Source organism: Neovison vison, chromosome 13, assembly GCF_020171115.1.
Source record: "Neovison vison isolate M4711 chromosome 13, ASM_NN_V1, whole genome shotgun sequence".
Taxonomy (NCBI): Eukaryota; Metazoa; Chordata; class Mammalia; order Carnivora; family Mustelidae; genus Neogale; species Neogale vison.
This window is the reverse complement of record NC_058103.1, coordinates 53,330,248-53,349,124: the sequence shown is the minus strand read 5'-3', so window position 1 is coordinate 53,349,124 and position 18,877 is coordinate 53,330,248. Positions and strand designations below refer to the sequence as shown.

Here is an 18,877-nt window from a genome sequence, read left to right as displayed (position 1 = left end):
AGGACCTTTGTAACATCCTGTGAATCTATAATTATTATAGAATTAAAACTTTGAAAAAAATAAAAAAAAATACAACAATTTTTATTTTCTGTTTTTTGTTTGTTTTTGATAAATCTGTATTCTATTTTTTGGAATAAGATGCCTGGGAGATAGGCAATTCTTTTGCTTTTTTATACCATATGATAGCTCTTTTAATATTCAGTATTTTTATTTCTTATTTGCTATAAGACTATTATCCTATTAAGGTTTTATAGATAATGTTAAGTGTAGTGATTACATAGATTTAAAAAAAATCTTTTTAACACATTTGCATTCATTTGCATGAAAATATTTTCCTTTCAGTTCTATGTACTGGAAAATAAAATCCCATAATTCTTTATATGTCTTTAATATTGTTTTTGTTTAGATAATTACTTACTTCTACAGCCATTTTGCACAAAAGCTCAGTTTTTAAATGGAAAAGCAAAACAAGATATGACTGAAAAGCTTGCTGGTAAGTATTTTTTAATTGCTGTTTCTAAAGAAATATTTTAGGGGTACCTGGGTGGCTCAGTGGGTTAAGCCTCTGCCTTTGGCTGAGGTCATAGTCTCAGGGTCCTAGAATCGAACCCTGGCATTGGGCGCTCTGCTCGGCAGGGAGCCTGCTTCCCCCTCTCTCTCTCTGCCTACTTGTGATCTCTGTCAAATAAATAAATAAAATCCTTAAAGAAAATGAACACTTTAAAGAAATATTTTATTACCTTAGGATAAACTGATAGGCATTTCAATTTAATTTGGGGTTAACTACCAAATTCAATATTGTTATGCACAATGTAGAAATAAATTGCATAATCATCCCTATGAGAACCTTTTAAGACTTTTATCCCTCAAAATTTTCTTTAAGAATTTTATCCTTTTTTGGGACGCCTGGGTGGCTCAGTTGGTTGAGCAGCTGCCTTTGGCTTGGGTCGTGGTCCCAGCGTCCTGGGATCGAGTCCCACATCGGGCTCCTTGCTCAGCGGGGAGCCTGCTTCTCCCTCTGCCTCTGCCTGCCATTCTGTCTGCCTTTGCTCACTCTCTCCCCCTCTCTCTCTGATAAATAAATAAAATCTTTAAAAAAAAAAAAGAATTTTATCCTTTTTTATCCAGTAAGTATTTAGTCTTCCTGTCAGTAGAAATAATAGAGGAAAAAAATAAAAAGACATTAAAGTCAATTTGGTGCAGTTGGAAAATTATTTTGAATTACGTATTTGATAAAAGGTCAGTGACTTAAAAATGTATGTTTTTATTTAACTACATTTGGAAAACATTGAGATGAATTTTGGGTTTAATTCCTATGTTTACTCCTTTTACCTGAACTAAGTTGTCATATATGGAATTCTAATACTTTAAGATTCTTTGGGAGGAAAGTTTCTGACCTTACTTTTCTTTAAAATCCTGACCTTTGGGGCACCTGGGTGGCTCAGTGGGTTAAAGCCTCTGCCTCCAGCTCAGGTCATGATTCCAGGGTCCTGGGATCGAGCCCTGCATCAGATGGCTCTTGGCTCAGCAGGGAACCTGCTTCCCCTCCTCTCTCTGCTTGCCTCTCTGCCTACTTGTGATCTCTGTCTGTCAAATAAATAAATAAATAAAACCTTTTAAGGAAATTTTTTAAAATTAAAAAAATAAAAATAAAATACTTTGTTAAAAAACAAACAAGTAAATAAATAAATAAAAGCCTGACATTTTAGGACAAATGGCATAGGGGAAAAGCTTAGTATATTTTGTATGCTTTTTAATTAGCTAAACTTGAATTTATTTTTTTTGAAAACCTCACTATTTACCGATTTTTATGTTTCAGATATTGTTATGGAACTTTATCAAAGGAAGCCCCATGCCACAGAACAGAAAGTATTGGGTGTTTTATGGCATCTCTTAGGGAACATGACAAATAGTGGCTCTTTGCCTGGAGCTGGAGGAAATATACGAACAGCCACAGCTAAGTTATCAAAAGCACTTTTTGCACAAATGGGTCAGAATCTGTTAAATCAGGCTGTATCTCAACCACCACATATCAAAAAGAGTTTAGAAGAATTGCTTGATATGACAATATGAAATGAATTATGAATCTTTGATGAAATATAGTATGATGAAGAAAATTGTTTACATGATGACAAATGGAACTTTTTTAAAGTAACAATTTCAGTGCCTGCACTTCTCATCTGGTAAATTAAGTCAATGGCTATTTGTATTTGCAGCCAATGAGTACACGTCTGCCCTATCTGAACCCTGCCACTTGCACTCATCTCACAAAAACCTAAAATGATTAATATAACCTAATATTCATGAAATCTGAGGTACATGGAATGAATCCAAGTATATTATTTTTGAGGAAAGTCCTGCTCATTTGCACTATTCTATAGAAACCACAATTCATTGCCCTATATGTACAATTAGATTTGTAATTAAAAATATACTTTTTATTATGTAATCATGTTCTGCTATGTCTCATTACTCAGCCTTATTTTATAAAATGAAAGAAAAGTCATTGAACTATGTTATAACAAATTAACTTATGTGTGCTATTTGTGAAAAACATGTATTTCTGAAATCAGTCTGCTAATATGATTGTGCAGTATTAGCTTGCTTTTGCTGCTGTGTTAATGTGATATATTTGCCTACCATTTGGGTTAAATCATTTACATAATTTGAAATTCAACAAGTTTTAATGAAGCATGATAACCAAAGTTTTAGAAAACGCTTAAAACATTTTAAATGCACGTTAAAGAAAACGTGTTGAATGTAACTTCCCTATTTTTGTGTGCAAACACTAAATTTTATTTCTATATGTCCCAACATTTATAAAGGTGTTATTTTGCTGCCCAGTTGTGTAATTCTCAAAAATAGTGCCAGGTCTTCTATAGCTTTTCTCAGAATTCTTGGGCTATAAGTACTGTATGCATCATAAAAAGAAAAGGAATGTTATAAAAATAAAAAATTTATTTCTGTAGATGTGTGAGAGGTGTCCTATTTTTCCACCTTCCAAATATCTTAAAATAAAATATATATATAATATTGGCCTATCGCTTTCACTTGGTATACTTGATATAATATTGACCTATCTCTATTGACTAACTATAGACCTGGGTTATAGTTCTACCTTTAAAGGAAATTAGCCATGTGATCTTGGGCAAGTCACTTGCTGGCTCTGACTCAGTGTTCCCATCTCTAAACTATGAGGGCTGGACTAGGTGATTTTTAAAGTTCTGTCTTGTTCTAAACATCTATAATTCTGTGCCTTGTTTACTCGATGATCACTTTATTACAGTTTTGAACTATCCTCATTCTTTTTCATTTGTTGTGTCACTTACCAGTTTTCTGATGTATATGGCTTCATTTTAAATTGTGATTCTTTGTATTACTCCATGACTGCTGAGGAATAAAAGGGGTTTTACAATTTGAAGCTAAGCTGAATGGAAAGTGAAGACTTGGTTACTTTTTCTGTTTGTAGGTACTGTAACATATATTCATAGTTACATACATGCTTTATCTGTTCTTCCAAGTGTATTTTATTATGTTTCTATAGTTTAGGTCTGAAATTAAGGACCAAAAAGTGAATGTTTTTGGCTTTGTAAGCTACAGACAGATAGTGGCATATTCTTTGAGGTTTTTTTGTTTTTTGTTTTTTTTACTCTTTAAGAATGTAAAATACGTTCTTAGCTCAGGTCAAACAAAAACAGACCTCTCAAATAGTTTGTCAGCACCTGATTTATACACTTTTGACCTAGATTTGTATATCTGAAATCATCATTAAATTTTGCTTTAACCCTTAATGATGTGCATCATTGAAAGAATGGTTATAGATAACAAGTTTTATTAATTTTGACCCCTGTCCTTGTGTCATTGCAAATGTGCCTATTAAATTTGCATTAATTGTTGAGTATATGGAAGGTAAATTTTAAATTTCAAAGGTAGAAGACCATTATTTTTATGTACAAGTTTAATTATCCTTCTTTTAAAAATGTATATACTATGATTTTGCATTGAAAAAGTACAGTAAAGGAGCATGTGAGTGGCTCAGTTGGTTAAGCCTCTGCCTTTGCCTCAGGTCATGATCCACGGTCCTGGGATTGAGCCCTGCATCAGGCTCCCTGCTCAGTGGGGAGTCTGCTTCCCCCTCTCCCTCTTATGCTCTCTTTCTCTCTCTCTCTGAAATAAGTAAATAAAATCTTTAAAAAAAAAATACAGTAGATATAATCACTACTTTTAATGTGAGAATTTTATGTAATCTAGGTGCTTTTATTACAAAAAAAATACTCGTTATAAACAGAGTCCCAAGCCTTAAAGATTTCCTCCATTTTAGTAACTTAATGATATTGAGCACTCAGAATTCTAGGACTCTGTTATCAAGGACTGATAAACCCGGAAGTCAACAAAGAACTGGAGAGTGATCACTGAATGAAATAATGAAGGGAGGGATGCCTGGATGGTTCAGTCTGCAAAGTGTCTGCCTTTGGCTTGGGTCCTGATCCTGGGGTCCTGGGATTGAGCCCCACATCAGCTCCTGGCTCAGTGGGGAGCCTGCTTCTTGCTCTGCCTGCCACTCCCTTTGCTTGTGCTCTGTCTCTCAAATAAATAAGTAAAATCTTTAAAAACAACAACAACAACAACAAAAAAAAAAACTAAAGGAGCTAAAAGCCTAAATAAATTAAAATGAAGGGGTTTTTTTTTTTTTTTGGTTTTTTGGTTTTTTTTTTTTTTTTGGAATGAAGAATTTTTACAAGCAGTAATAATTATAAAAGTTTACCCCTACCTGCAGAGCAACTAAAAAATTAAAAAATTTAAATGGCATATTAACCCAATGGAATCCATGTCATATTGTCATTAAAAATATTAAATAATCACAGGGCAATATCATAGTATGTTAAAGGAAAAAAGCCTGATTACAAAATAAATACAATGTCTCTATCTCATATATAAGCATACAGAAAATAGAACTGGAATTATATACACGAACATATTAAACTGTAGTAAACTGTAAGTAAAGAAGGTAATTTTTTTTAGTGTACTGTTAAGCAGTTTCTATTTTTTCAGAAATGAGCAACATGTATTATTTATGTGATAAAATTTAAATTATAATAAGATGAAAGTCTGAAGGGAATCTGAAGATAAAAATAATGTGAAGAGAAAACAATGGCAAAAAAAGGATAGTAGTGAATATTAGTATTAAGGGAGGTCGAAATAATTAAAAGGGAGATGACAAAGGGAAGCAAGATATTGTAAAGAGCTTAAGACTTTGATTGGAAAGCATGGATTTGGAACCCAGTTTTTTTTTTATTACTTATCAAAACTTATGTAATTCTGGGTTATTGTGGGATCCAAATTTAAAATGAGATTATGTATAAGAAAACATTTATAAACCTCAAATTTTTTACAAAGATGACTTATTCCCAGGAGCAAATGAAAAAAGATGAGCACAAACCCTATAGAAATCTTTACTGCTAGGATAAATTAAGATTACTTATTTCATTGCAGTTAGTGGGTTGAAAATATCAAAGGCAAAATCAATTAAGTACTATATTATCATTAGTGATTTGTGGTTTCTTAATGCATACTGTAAAAGATAACCTAAACTCTGAATTCACAATTAAATGCCTCTCTGGGCAGAACAATGGATGACCATAGACTTAAAAAGCATTAAAGTAATTTACAGATTTAGCAAAGTAGTCAAAAAATACATGCAGGGGAGCACCCGGGTGGCTCAGTGGGTTAAATCATGACCTCTGCCTTCAGCTCAGGTCATGATCCCAGAGTTCTGGGATGAAGTCCTGCATCCAACTCTCTGCTTGGCAGGGAGCCTGCTTCCCTCTGTCTCTCTCTGTGCCTGCCTCTCTGCCTACTTATGATCTCTGTCTGTTGACTTGGTTAAGCGTCCAACTCTTCGTTTTGGCTCAGGTTATCATTTCAGGGTAGTGAGATCAAGCCCTACATCTGACTACTAGCTCAGCAGTCTGCTTGAGAGTCTCTTCCCTCTGCCCCTCTCCCATTCATGCATGTGCTCTCTCTCTCTCTAAATAAATAAAAATCTTAAAAAAAAATACATGAAATGAGACAGAATTATGTAAAATGATCTGGTGGTACCAAATTCTGGCCAGTCTTGAATTACTTTTTTTTTTTTTTAATCACTATGCCTGGAATAGTACCTACCCTGGATGCTAAATAAAGATAATACTTGAATAAGACGGTGAATCATATATAAGTTTGAAATTTATTCTGGAGACAGAAAGCAGTGGGGTTTTTTTGTTTGTTTGTTTTTAAAAGATTTTGTTTATTTATTTGACAGACAGAGATTACAAGTAGGCAGAGAGGTAGTCAGAGAGAAGAGGAAGCAGGCTCCCTGCTGAGAAGAGAGCCTGATGTGGGGCTCGATCCCAAGACCCTGGGATTATGACCCAAGCCGAAGGCAGAGGCTTTAACCCACTGAGCCACCCAGGCACCCCAGAAAGCAGTGTTTTTTAAAGGTAGAAGTTATGTTTAAAAAAATAACCAGTAGCAGAGGATTAGTTGGAGCCAAGAAAGGGTGTGGGCAAGGAAGTCAATCTGAAGCACTAATCCAAAGTGGCAAATGGATTTCATCAAATGTTCCAGTGTAATGAATGAGTTGATAGTATCTGCTTGTGTTGAAAAAGATTGTAAAATTATGTTAAGTTTCAATAGGAAAAAATTTAGTGATCCACCCAGAGACCAGAGCCAGACTTCAGATAGTAAAGGTCTAAACCTAATAGTAGAAGCAGTGAGAACTGAAAATGGATTTGAAAGCTATTGATAGGATTGACTGAATTGATGACACAGATTTGGAGGATAGAGGAGTCAAAAATTAATGAAGTTTGTAACACTGGTGAGTATCTCTAGAGGATCTGCCTTTTTATTTAGGAAAAGAGGCCATTTTTGTCTACTTCCAGCTACATCTCATTGACTGCCCTTAGATGGAAGGGAAGCTAAAAAACTGAGTATTTCATCTCCTAGTCTCAATAGTAGACAAGGTAATAGAAATTTCAGTTGGAAGAGTTATGACTGAGCCAGCCTACAGTACCTGCCATATTCTGTAAGCCCCCCTTCTATCAGATGAACCACAGATTAACTCCGTTAAATGTCTGCTTTAGGCTCAGGTCCTAGGGTCCTGGGATTGAGCCCACATTGGGCTCCCTGCTCAGTGGAGAGCCTGCTTCTCCCTCCCTGCCTACAGCTCCTCCTGCTTGTGCATTCTCTCTCTCTGTCAAATAAATGAATGAAATCTCTTTTTTTAAAGGTTTTATTTATTTGTTTATTTATTTATTTATTTTTTAAAGATTTTATTTATTTATTGTTTGACACAGCGAGAGAGGCAACACAAGCAAGGCAAGTGGGAGAGGAAGAAGCCGGCTTTTGCAGGGCCTGAGGCAGCCCAAAGGCAGACGTTTAAGGACTGAGCCACCCAGGCACCCCAAGTGAATAAAATCTTAAAAAAAAAATGCATTTAATACACCTAGCCTACCAAACATCATAGATTAGCCAAGTCTGACTTAAATATGCTCAGAACACTATAATTGGGCAGCCTATAGTTGGGCAAATCATCTAACACAAAGCCTATTTTATAATAAAGTGTTAAATATATCATGAAATGTATTGAATACCATACTGAAAGTGAAAAACAGAATGGTTACATGGGTACAGAATGGTTTTAAGTGTATTTGTCATTTATCCTCGTGATCAAATTGGCTGTGTGCTTAATCACTCTTGAGCCACTTTGAAAAATTGTTCAGTTGAACCATCATAAGTTGAAGACTGTAGCACTTTCCAAAGTTGCTGACTGTCCCTTCACCTGTGTATTTATTAATCTTGGTGAAGGGAGTGTACCTGGCACTTCTAGGATACATAGTTATAGGTGAGTAGAAAGTTGTTCATGAATAGTTCATGCCAGCACTCCTACAGAACAAACTGTTAAAACCGTGCCTGACTGTTTAAGCTAGGATATTGAATTTATACATATATATATGTATATGTTAACATGTAATATTACAAATATATATATTACATATATATACTTTAAAATCATTTCCTTTTCAGTCTAGCACTCAAGGAATTTTATCCTGTATTCTTCATATTATTGTCAACATAAATTTGTAAAGTTTCAACTGTCTTGCTATATACATCTTGCTATACAAGTTTGATGTTATAATTGGCCTCCAGAATATGCCGAAATCTGATTCTATTATATGTTTAGAAAAAATGGTAAGTGTCGGAAATTGGGAATAAGAAAAATTGGCCCCTTTATGCAAAGTGAAACTTCTACAGATTAGGTGAGATCTATACAGATTTCCATGTAAGGCAGAAACAGTCTTTTCAGTCCAGTGACTAGGGGCTGCTTTTGTTTGTTGAATGAGGCTCAGTTGAAAGTAATGAGTTAAGGGCATTTGAGTTATTTGAATTCTACCACATGCCCATTTCACTTCTTTGGTTCTGCTCTTTCTTGAACAATGCCTTAATTTTCACAGAAGGGTTCTGACAAGACTATGAATCCAACTAACTTTGTAATTTGGCAAACTATGGGCCCCAACTTTGAGGGTGTTTGGCTCTTTTAGCCCCATGGCTGCAAAGAATAAATTCTTTTGTTATTATCAGAGGAAGTCCTTAATTTTTGATTCCTACTTCAAGCTAAGAATTTAGAAATCTCATTTCGTCATTCTCTTTTAACCTCTCCAGTGTTAGTATAAATAAAAACTCTACCCCACACTTTAGTCCAAAACTGCCTTCTATGGGTATATTATTATACCCATGTAAGTTAATCATTTTATATCATATATAGTTAATCATTTTATTATAGTTAATCATTTTATATCATATGTTTACTGTATGCACTGTGTTCCATAAACACCAGAAGGACTTCTTTTGGTACCAGCTAAATTTTTACTGGTTTCTCAGCCCTGATTAGGACTAATCCAACTTGTTTCTATTTCCCTGAGGGTCTGTTATCTGCAACGGTTCTTGGAACTCGTTTCACAAGTCTTATTTACCAGCAAATACAACTAATTAACTAACTATATATACCTAATTTAAACAAAATAAAGGTTTATAAAAATCCGGTGTCACAGAGTTCTATGAGACTGGGAGGCTAGCTAGCTAATAAGAATGTATACCTTGTGTTGCAGAGCTGGTCTGCATTACAGAGGTAGTCCAACTAGCCTGCTAGTATTACAGAAGACAGCCACCATATCACCCCACTGATACGACACACTGCCACACTGGATGTCAGCCCTACAAGCCATGTGTTCATGTCTCTACGAGAGAGAGAGAGAGAGAGAGAGAGAGAGAGAGTGTGTGTGTGTGTGTGTGTGTGGTGGAGGAGGGGGACTAGGAAAGTAAGTATCGGGTAGTTTTATCTTCTATAGTGGGATGTAGGCTCTCTACTTCAGAAAGAGGAGATGTCCTAAAGAGCTAAAACAAATAAAAATTGTCCATTGCATAAATCACTGACATATGGAAGGTAATGGAATCAATTAGGAGAAAACACATTGCATTAAATTTAACGTTTATGTTGGTTAGTTTTTGTGTTAGTCTGGGTTCTCCAAAAAGCAGATCTATAAAGACAAGAGATTTATGGAGGAAAACTAGTGGACATTTTCTAACGGGGGAGAGAGAGCAAGAGCACTATCTGGAAAGGTAAGATGTAGAAAACTAAAAGGAAGCAATGAATCTGCAGTGAATAAAGATGAAGAAGTAGAAAGATTTTTATAAAATGACTATAGAAGGGAATGGGATCTCAGAACTAATCTTATTTACCGATGAAGAATTCTAAATAAGTTTAGGAAAGATTGGAAGAACCAGAAAAGGAGTGAAGAAGTCCTGGCACTTAGAGTCACTTCCTAATAGATTACTCCATTAAGTTTCTTTCCCATAGTAAACATCTAAAAGTTGCTGACAAAACCAGTAAAAAGCATAGCTGCACTGAGAATCCAAAAGTTAGCTTCAATAGTAAGAAGCAATGGAAAGGGAAAGCTGCAAATACATGCAGTTTGCTGAAAGTAAAATGCAGTCAGTAAGAAGACATTTTTTTGGGGGGGGTGGTCCCTGCTGGGCTTTATATTAACATACAATGTATTGTTTAAGGGGTAGAGGTCTGTGAATCATCACCTTTACACAATTCATAGCACTCACCAAGAACATACCCTCCCCAAATTCCATCACCCAGCCACCCAATGGGCCACCCCTATCCCCTCCAGCAACCCTCAGTTTGTTTCCTGAGATTAAGAGTCTCTTATGGTTTGTCTCTCTCAGTGGTCCCATCTTGTTTCACTTTTCCCTCCCTTCCCCACTACACTGCCTGACACCACTCCCTCAAATTCCTCGTATCAGTGAGATCATATGATACTTGAAGAAGATTTTTTTAAGGGTTTAATTTAAGTAGTCTCTACTTCCAAATTGGGGCTCACACTCCTTACCTTGAGTTAAAGAGACACACGCTCCTCTGATCCAGCCAGCCCCTGATTTTGATATTTGGAAGCAAAGGTGGTATTGAGGGGTTAACAACGTTGTGGAGGGGAAACATTACCTTCAGAGATACTTCTGGAATCAGATTCCAAAGGAGGAACTTGCAACCCATTTGTGATACTACTGAACCTTCAATAGAGATTGCATGGCAAGTGGTGGGTGAATTCAGGAACCTTTTAACAGAAATAGGAGAGAGGCCAGATTAAAAAAAAAAATTTTTTTTTTAAAGCGAGGATTGGGGGACACCTGGGTGGCTCAGTGGGTTAAAGCCTTGGCCTTCATGATCATGGCCTGGCATGATCCATGTGTCCTGGGATCAAGCTGCATGGGGCTCTCTGCTCAGCGGGGAACCTGCTTCCCTTTCTCTCTGCCTGCCTCCCTGCCTAGTGATCTCCTGTCTGTCAAACAAATAGAATCTTAAAAAAAAAAAAAAAAAATCAAGGATGAGAACCTAACTGAAGAGGACTGCTAATACTGTCAGTGCAAGCAGCCTTCATTTGTCCCGAGGATAATTTCATATAACTCTGTAATGATCAATTCCCCAAGCCCCTAACTTGTTTCCTTTTTTTTTTTTTAAATGTTTCCTCTTGAGAAAACTGAGAGGACCCAGAGTCTTTATCATCCTGAGTTATAGAGATTTAAGGCTGAATTTCTCCTCACGTTTAGGTAAAGGGATAAAACCTGGGCAACTGTTGGGAAAACCTGAGATTTGCCGCAAAAGACAGTATTTTCCTTTGGAGGGCGTGGAGCGCTGTGTTTAAGATTAAGTATGTAAAAGGCCCTAAACACTGTCTTTTGGTTCAGAAAGTCCCCACAGGGGTGAAAAACATCAGGAACAGCCGCCCGATCTTTTCAGGGTGCAGACTCGAGAGCCGGAGAAGAAGGGGCGGGGGCTGCGTGCCCTCTGCGTGCCCCGCCCCGCCCTCCCGCTTCAGGATCCCGCGGAAGGCGAGGCCTGAACGCGGTGTTACCACGTGACTCCTTCGCCTCCGGGGGCACCGACGCATGCGCGCCTGCTCTCGAAGAGGCGGCCCTGTTCCTGTGGAGGCTGCTGCGGTGTCTGTGGGACGGAGACGGTGGAAGTGCCATCTTCGACTTGGTTGGCCCAGACTGCGGCTCATGGCATTGAGTGGCATCCGTCGTCAGGTCAGCTGGGGCAGGCGTTTTGGAATTGGCGGGGCGGAGTGGCGGGGGGGGCGGTATTTCGTGGAGCAGGAAAGGGCCTGCCTTGTTTCAGGCCGCACTGGGGTTGCGGCCTCCCTCTCCCGCCCTGTTTGAGGCCCGGCCTGGCCTCGGCTCCCAGCTGTACATTCCTTTCTCCTTCCCACCTGTTGGGTGGGGCAGAGTGAGATTTCTTTTCTTAGACCAAACGTTTCTCTGACGATTGCGCCTTATGAAGGGCGGGGAAATGCAGGCCTCCACCTTGATTTAGGAAGCGTTTTGGGGGTAAGTCTGAAGCCCTAGCTTCCGCAAGGGCTGGAAACCAGTGTGCTGGGGCGACTGGAAGTGGAAGGGGCTCAATAGTAGCCGTCAGAGGATTGAGAGAATTCAGATTCTGTTAATGAAAGCTTGTAGGCGCCCTGGAGTGGCGTGTTCCGCGTTCCGACTGCGCAAGCCATGCTGTTGGGACCCTGAGTCACAGCACCTCAAAGATCAGCCAGAGCTTTGGCAGCATAGGATAGAATCAGAAAAAAAGACGCTAAGGATCCTAGTAGGATCTTCTAAAGACACTTGTTTTTAAAGTAATGCTTATCTTTTGTAATCAGAGACCGACACTACGTAGTACTGCTCTTTATCTGTTATTGATGATTATAATACTGTATTATTTTATGCCGATTGAATTGTTTTGGTTCGATGTCCATGTTGCCTTATTTTTAAGGACTTGAGGTTATTTGGCAACTGATCCAGTCTGTTCAGAAATACTTTAAACTTTTTTTTACAGCTGGGAAGGTTGAACCTTAAAACACATTTTATACTGGGAAATACGAAGCTCATGTTGGAACTTAAGTGTTTTGGTCTCTCTGGGAGATTAAGTAGATTGAAAAAAACAACTGTCAGGTACCCCCCCTCCTCCCTCCCATTTATAACCTCATTCTAGAGTTGCAGAAGTTGGAACTTTCCACTGTTCAGCTTCTGGTAGGTATAAAGTCAACGAAAGGAGTTGTGCTAAAAAACTCTAATTCGTAGATTATGAACTCTGGAATAATTAGGCATTGACTAAAGATGGCTAATTAGTGTCGGAGTATTTGGTAATATTTTTACTTGTTTACTTATAGTTGAGTAAGAAGAAGAATTTTATTTTTTAAAGACTTCTTTTTTTTTTTTTTTTTTTAGATTTTATGTATTTATTTGACAGAGCACAAGCAGGGGGAGCAGCAGAGAGAGAGAGTGTCCCCCTGAGCAGGAAGCCTGAGGGAGGGCTCAATCCCAGAACCCTGGGATCATGACCTGAGCCTACCGCAGACATTTAGCTGACTGAGCCAGGCAGGCACCCCCAAAAAAGAATTTTATAAATCAAATGATGAAAGGTGTGTGTACACAAGAAAAGGAACAGGGGCGGCTGGCTGCCTCAGTCAGTAGAGCATGTGACTCCTGATCAGTGTTCAAGCCCCACAGTGGGTGTAGAGATTATTTAAACATCATAATGAGAAATAACAGAACCTTTTGTGGTACGTTAATAACTAATCTGCTTGAAACATAGGATTTTGTATGTGTGTGAAAAATAGTCAAAGGAGAAAGAAAGTAGTTCCTGTCGAATGGTAATTTTTTTCCCCCTAAAGACTTAGAGGTGATGCAGTCATTTATGTAAATAAATGTATACAAGGTTGAGTTTCTGGAAAATATTGTGTTTAATATGTGGAAAAATTAAAAAGGTCAGTCTGTGGACATTCTACTTGGCCTCTGAAAATAGTTTCCCAAACAAGTGGTTATGGTAGTCTCTTCTTAACAATTTGTGTCTTCAAATTGGCTTATCTGAGGATGAGGAACAGAGTAACTTGTAGATTGGAAAGCTAGTTGATTTGCAATACTCAAACTGATTTCTTGGTCCTTAGTGATGACTTTAGATGTTTTTGTGTTTCTTTGTTTATGAAAAGAAAAATACATGGTATGATTTTGAGTGCCTAGAGAGAGTTAAGAGAGAAGATATTAAATTAGACTTCACATTTTTAATTAAGTATGGGTTAAATGATCCTCCAGAAGACCTTTTAAATTTTAAGATGGCATGCTGAATTGTTAGTGAAATGTTTAACGTTTGCTAACTAACTAACTAAACTAAACTAACTAAATTAAAAGTTGAATGTATGATGTAGAACTGTATTTTTTAGTGTATATGTAGTCACATTATACTTTATCATGTTTCCTTTCATGCTTGTGGACTTGGGCCTCTAATACGATTTTATAAGAAAGTGAAATGTAGAAGGGCATTGATTGGTTGGGAGTTGAGAAAAGGAAAGTTTGTTAGTCTAAGAGACTAGAGTAAGCCAGGGTTCGGACATGAAAAATATATTGAGCTCTGTAAAAAGCAATGAGGAGGAATACTGTAGGGTTAGTATATTTGAAAGGCTAAGTTGGGATCAGGTTGTCACTCACTTTTTCAACAGAGATTTAATGTGCTGTTACATACAGGACACTGTTTTAGGTTCCTGGAACACAGTAGTGAATAAAACCATGGCCTCTGTTCTGCTCATTTTAATATTACAGTAATATTCATTTATCTGTAGCAGTAGTATAGCGGTGTTTTTCAAGTTTTTTGACTGTGACCCATAGTAGGTTGTGCATGTAATATTGCATCCCAATAAACAGTAGTTGCATTCTGTGTTTATTTCAGCATGCCCTTAGTGTGTGCATGAACTCTGATATATTGTTTTCAATTCTGTATTTTTCCATTTAAAAAAATGAGAAGCTGATTGGAATCAGTCTGAAATTTGAAAAACATTACTCGAGAGGCCATATAAAATAGGGGCCCCTGGCTGGCTGAGTCAGTAAAGCATGTGGCTCTTGATCTCTGGGTTGTTAGCGTCCCTTGTTGAGTATGGAGATTGCTTAAATAAACTTAAAAAAAGAGGGGAGATGATAATTACTGAAATTGTAGTAATAGCACTGTGAATGAAGAGGATAGTTAATCTTTATGGCAGGGTATTTGTGATTATTTTATGAATGAGTCTTAGAGAGGTTAAGTATCTTGCTCAGTGTTCCCTAATGAGTAACTGGGTCAGATTTTTTTTTTTTCATTAAGATTTTATTTATTTATTTGAGAGAGGAAGAGAGATAGTGACAGAGTGAGAGAGAGCACAAGCAGGGAGCAGAGGGAGAAGCAGGCTCCTGCTGAGCAGGGAGCCAGACACAGGGCTCAATCCCAGGACCCTGGGATCACCACCTGAGCCAAAGGCAGATGCTTAACTGATGAAACCACCTAAGAGCCCCTGGGCCAGATCTTTAATTCAATTCTGTTGGACCCTAAAGCCCAAGTACTTTATTTTTTTAAAAAAATGATGTTATTTATTTATTTGACAAAGCAAGAGAGCACAGGCAGGGAGAATAGTAGAGAGAGGGAGAAGCAGGCTCCCTGCTGAGGAGGAAGCCCTATTTGGGGCCATCCCAGGACCCTGGGATCATGACCTGAGCTGAAGGCAGATGCTTCACCATCTCAGCCACCCAGGGACCACTCCTAAAGCTCCAGTACTCTCATTTGGTTATGAAAGTAATATATTAGTTTTTATTCTGGGAGGACTAAGGACTCAGATACCGTTTATTTATTATTCAGTGAATTGAGTTTGTAGTACTGGGCCTCCTGGTATATTGTATCCCTGTGTATTGGTAGATCTGGTCCTGACTCACAAGAAATTTGTAGTCTAGGTGGAAAGATGATACCAAACGAGTACCACAAATGTGATTTGTGCTATGGAGAAAAAGAATTCTGTGGAGCATCAAGGAGGGAACCTAGATAATTTGGAGTGTATGGGAAAACTTTCTAAGAAGTGGTGTTTAAACTTCCCATGCAGAAGAATGAGTAGGCTTCTGCTAGGTTGAAAGTTCTAAATGGGGGTGGGGTAGGGGGTGGGAGAGTATTCCAGATGGAAGAAACTGGGTACACTAAGGCCTTGAAGTGGAAAGGAGCTGAACTGGAAAACAAAACAAAACCAAACTTTAACAAAAGGAGAATTTCTTGGCTGCAGAAATTGGTAGAGAATGGGGAGAGTTTTGGGTGTTAGAACGGGTTTGAATCCTGTCTTTTTGCCTTACTAACTATATAACCTTAGACAAATTAATATTAGTCAGTTTTGTTTTTCCTATTCTTAAAAATGGGTAAATGGCATTCATCAAAATACTTGTTCAATAAATGGTGTCTCAGGATTATGACAAATAGCTAGTAATTGAAATTATAGCAGTATATGATGATATACTTTCATTCATTCATTCTTTCACAAATAAGTGTCTTCAGTGTGCCATGCAGCTCAGTATGCAGTAATTGGAGTGTGTGTGTGTGTGTGTGTGTGTGTGTATAGTCACAGCAAATGTCACAAAAGAATATACCCTTACTGTGTGCAAAGCAGTCTGATAAAATTTTTTCCATTTTATTTTTCATTTGCAAAAGAGGAGAAAAAGCTGTCTGAAGCAGTCTACAGTTTGAAAAATACTGGTGTAGTGGGGAGATACTGATTACTTAAACTATAGCAGTACTTCTGTGAATAAAAGAAGGGGATGGTTAATTCTTATGTTAGGGTATTCTAAATAAGTAAATTATTATGTTAGAGTGTAATATTATGGATAAAAGAAAAAAATAGAGGACAGTAAAGGGGATCAAATACAGTAAAAGGGATCATGTACCCTGGGAATGGGAGCAAGTTAAAATTTTAAATAGGATTACCCAGGTAGGTCTTACTGAGAAAGTGACCTACCTACCAACCTCCCTTCCTCCCCTCCCCCCCACCTTCCTTCCTTCCTCCCTAGATTTATTTATTTGAGAGAAAGGGAGTGGTCATGGGCTTGGAAAGGGAGGGAATCTCAAGCACACTCCCTGCCAAGCACAGTGCCCCACACCAAGCTCAGTCTCAGGACTCCTAGATCTTGACCTGAGGTGAAATTAAGACTCAGACGGCCTGAGAAGGTGACATATCAATAAAAGAGGAGTTAAGGAAGGCATCTGGGAGAAAATCCCTCTGGTAGAGGAAACCGCCAATTTAAAGGCTCTAAAGCTGGAGAGTGTGGTCTGTTTTAGAGAAAACAAGATGCCAGTGCAAATGGGGCTGAATTGGGTTAAGAGTAGTAGAAGATGAGGTCAAAAGATAAATGGTAGGGGGAAGACAGTGGGCCATTTCAAGGACATTGACTTACCCTGTGAGATAGAGCAGTGGAGTGGCATGGTTTTATTTGTGTTTTAGAAAGAATACTATCTGCTGTGCTGAAAATGGACTGGGGACAGGGAGGTAGGGTGGGTGCAGCAAAAAGGATGAAGCAGGAGACCTATGTAAGGTTATAGAAGACTGTAATAGTATTCTAGGTGAGAGTGGGTGGTTTGAATGAGAATTAGAAGATGTGGAATTCTGAATACATATGAAAGTTTCCATAACAAAGTTGTTGGGTGTGAAAGAAGGAAAAGTCAGGGATGATTCCCAAGATTTTTGGCCTGAGCAACTGAAAGGAGGGATTTTCTGTTAGCAGATACGGGGAAGGCAGTGGATAGAGCAGGTTTTGTGGAAGAGATCAGAAGTTCACTTAAGGACATTTTGTAATTTGAAATGGCTCTGTATGTGTAGATGATAAAAGTAGCAGTTGAATATATGGATCTGGAGTCTGGAAAAAAAGGCTGGAGATAGCATTTGGGAGTTGGCATGTAATTAGTATTTGTATTTAAAACTGTGAGACTGGGAGTTAATGGAGATAGAGAAGGAATAGATGAAAGAAAGATTGAGTGCCTCAGGAGACTAGTACTTGGGAGGAAGCGTGATTGTGAGGTAGAAAGAGGTGATGGTGTGACTCGGAATACAAGTGAAAGAAATATATCAAAGGGAAGAACATTTTCAGCCCAAGGAGAGAAAAGAAGAGAGTTGAGTACAAAATGTTGGGTGCTACCAATTCTTACAGGATTGTTGAGAAGAAAAAAAATTCTTCAGCATGGTAGGGGGAAAGCTAGGTGAATGTGATGTGTCAGAAAAATCAATAAAAGACAATCTTACAAGTAGAAAGTCATCATTACTGTTGGATGCTGTAAATAGTACATCAGGAAGTTGTGACCTTGGCAAATTTTAGAGAGTGATGAAGAAACCAAATTGAAGAGTAAATGGAGGTTACAGAAGTAGAGATAACAAGCTTGTACAACTTCATTGGCTTTGTCCTTAGAACAAAATCCAAATCCTTAACATAGCTTTTGATTGATATCCTTCATTTGTTTTTAAGCTAAGTTGTTGTATATATGTCATGAATTACTATATAGAAGAAGAAAAACATTTACACTTGAAGGCTGTTGGATTTAAGAACTGAAAGAAACTGATAAGGGGAGAGTAAAGATAATTTAAGAACCACTATTGAGATGGGTGGGAGAAATGATCAAATCATGAATTCAGGGTGTGACCTTTGCTAGGAGCAGAGATACTTTCTTCATTATGGCCAAGGGAAGGAAGAGGACCAATAATGATTTCAGCCACTATAGGAGTGCTGTAGAAGAGATACAAAACAAATACTTTGAGAATGGGAAAATACTAAACAGGGTTGAGCATAATTGTAAACCTAATTTCAGTAAAATAAAAAATAATATAAAAACAAAATAACATCATGTAAACCCTAAAAGTCAGAGGACAGAAGAGGAAGTGTCAACATGAGAATTAAATGTTCTGGAAGAAACAGAGTAGATTTCACTGATGAACTTAGGTTTTCATTTTTTTGCATTCAGTTCTTCACCTGCAGAGAGGGAAATTAATAAGAAATAGAAGGATCTTCCCACAAAACTCCAGAAAGGCTCAGGAATTTTGGTTACCAAGTGCCTCTGATGATGAAAGTGCTAAGTAGGGCTAAAAATTCTAGGATTAGTTGAAAGTCTAGAGTAGTTTAGACCCTACTTTTTTTTTTTTTTAAGACCCTCCATTTTTCTTTTCCATATAATATAGCCAGCAAAAAATAGATGTTTATTATTTGAAAAGGGTGGAACCAGAGAAGGTATGACATAGCTGGTGAGAGTTGAGACGGGGTGAAGGGTATTGATGAAAATGGGAAATTGAATAAAAGTTTACATATTGAATGGTAAGATAACTAGCCTTGTTTTTTTTTTTTTTTTGCTCCTAGAATGCTTATTGTCTCTTCATATTTTTTTTTTAAGTTGAAGCATTCTTCTTTGGGAAAACTTAACACCAGGGAAATGATGTGAAGCACTGATATTTAATGAGTTCCCCCTCAA

General features: G+C 37.6%; 2 protein-coding genes across 4 annotated transcripts in view; both read left to right on the top strand.

Moving 5' to 3' along the window:
• The window catches only part of TOGARAM1 (TOG array regulator of axonemal microtubules 1), an 81,488-nt gene extending 78,520 nt beyond the window's left edge, over nt 1-2,968 (top strand). For both annotated transcript variants that reach the window (XM_044229672.1, XM_044229671.1), the window contains 2 exons: nt 407-493; nt 1,820-2,968. In XM_044229672.1, the coding sequence (XP_044085607.1) occupies nt 407-493; nt 1,820-2,073 (341 nt within the window). In that variant the 3' untranslated portion in view covers nt 2,074-2,968. The remainder of the gene's footprint in view (nt 1-406; nt 494-1,819) is intronic.
• Nucleotides 2,969-11,489: 8,521 nt separating this feature from the next.
• The window catches only part of PRPF39 (pre-mRNA processing factor 39), a 38,477-nt gene continuing 31,089 nt past the window's right edge, over nt 11,490-18,877 (top strand). Inside the window, exon 1 of one of the 2 annotated variants that reach the window (XM_044231445.1) lies at nt 11,490-11,631. The gene's annotated coding sequence lies outside the window, so the exon portion shown is untranslated. Of the gene's footprint in view, nt 11,632-11,827; nt 11,932-18,877 lie in introns of those variants that run through there. The other variant, XM_044231446.1, reaches the window with a different exon arrangement.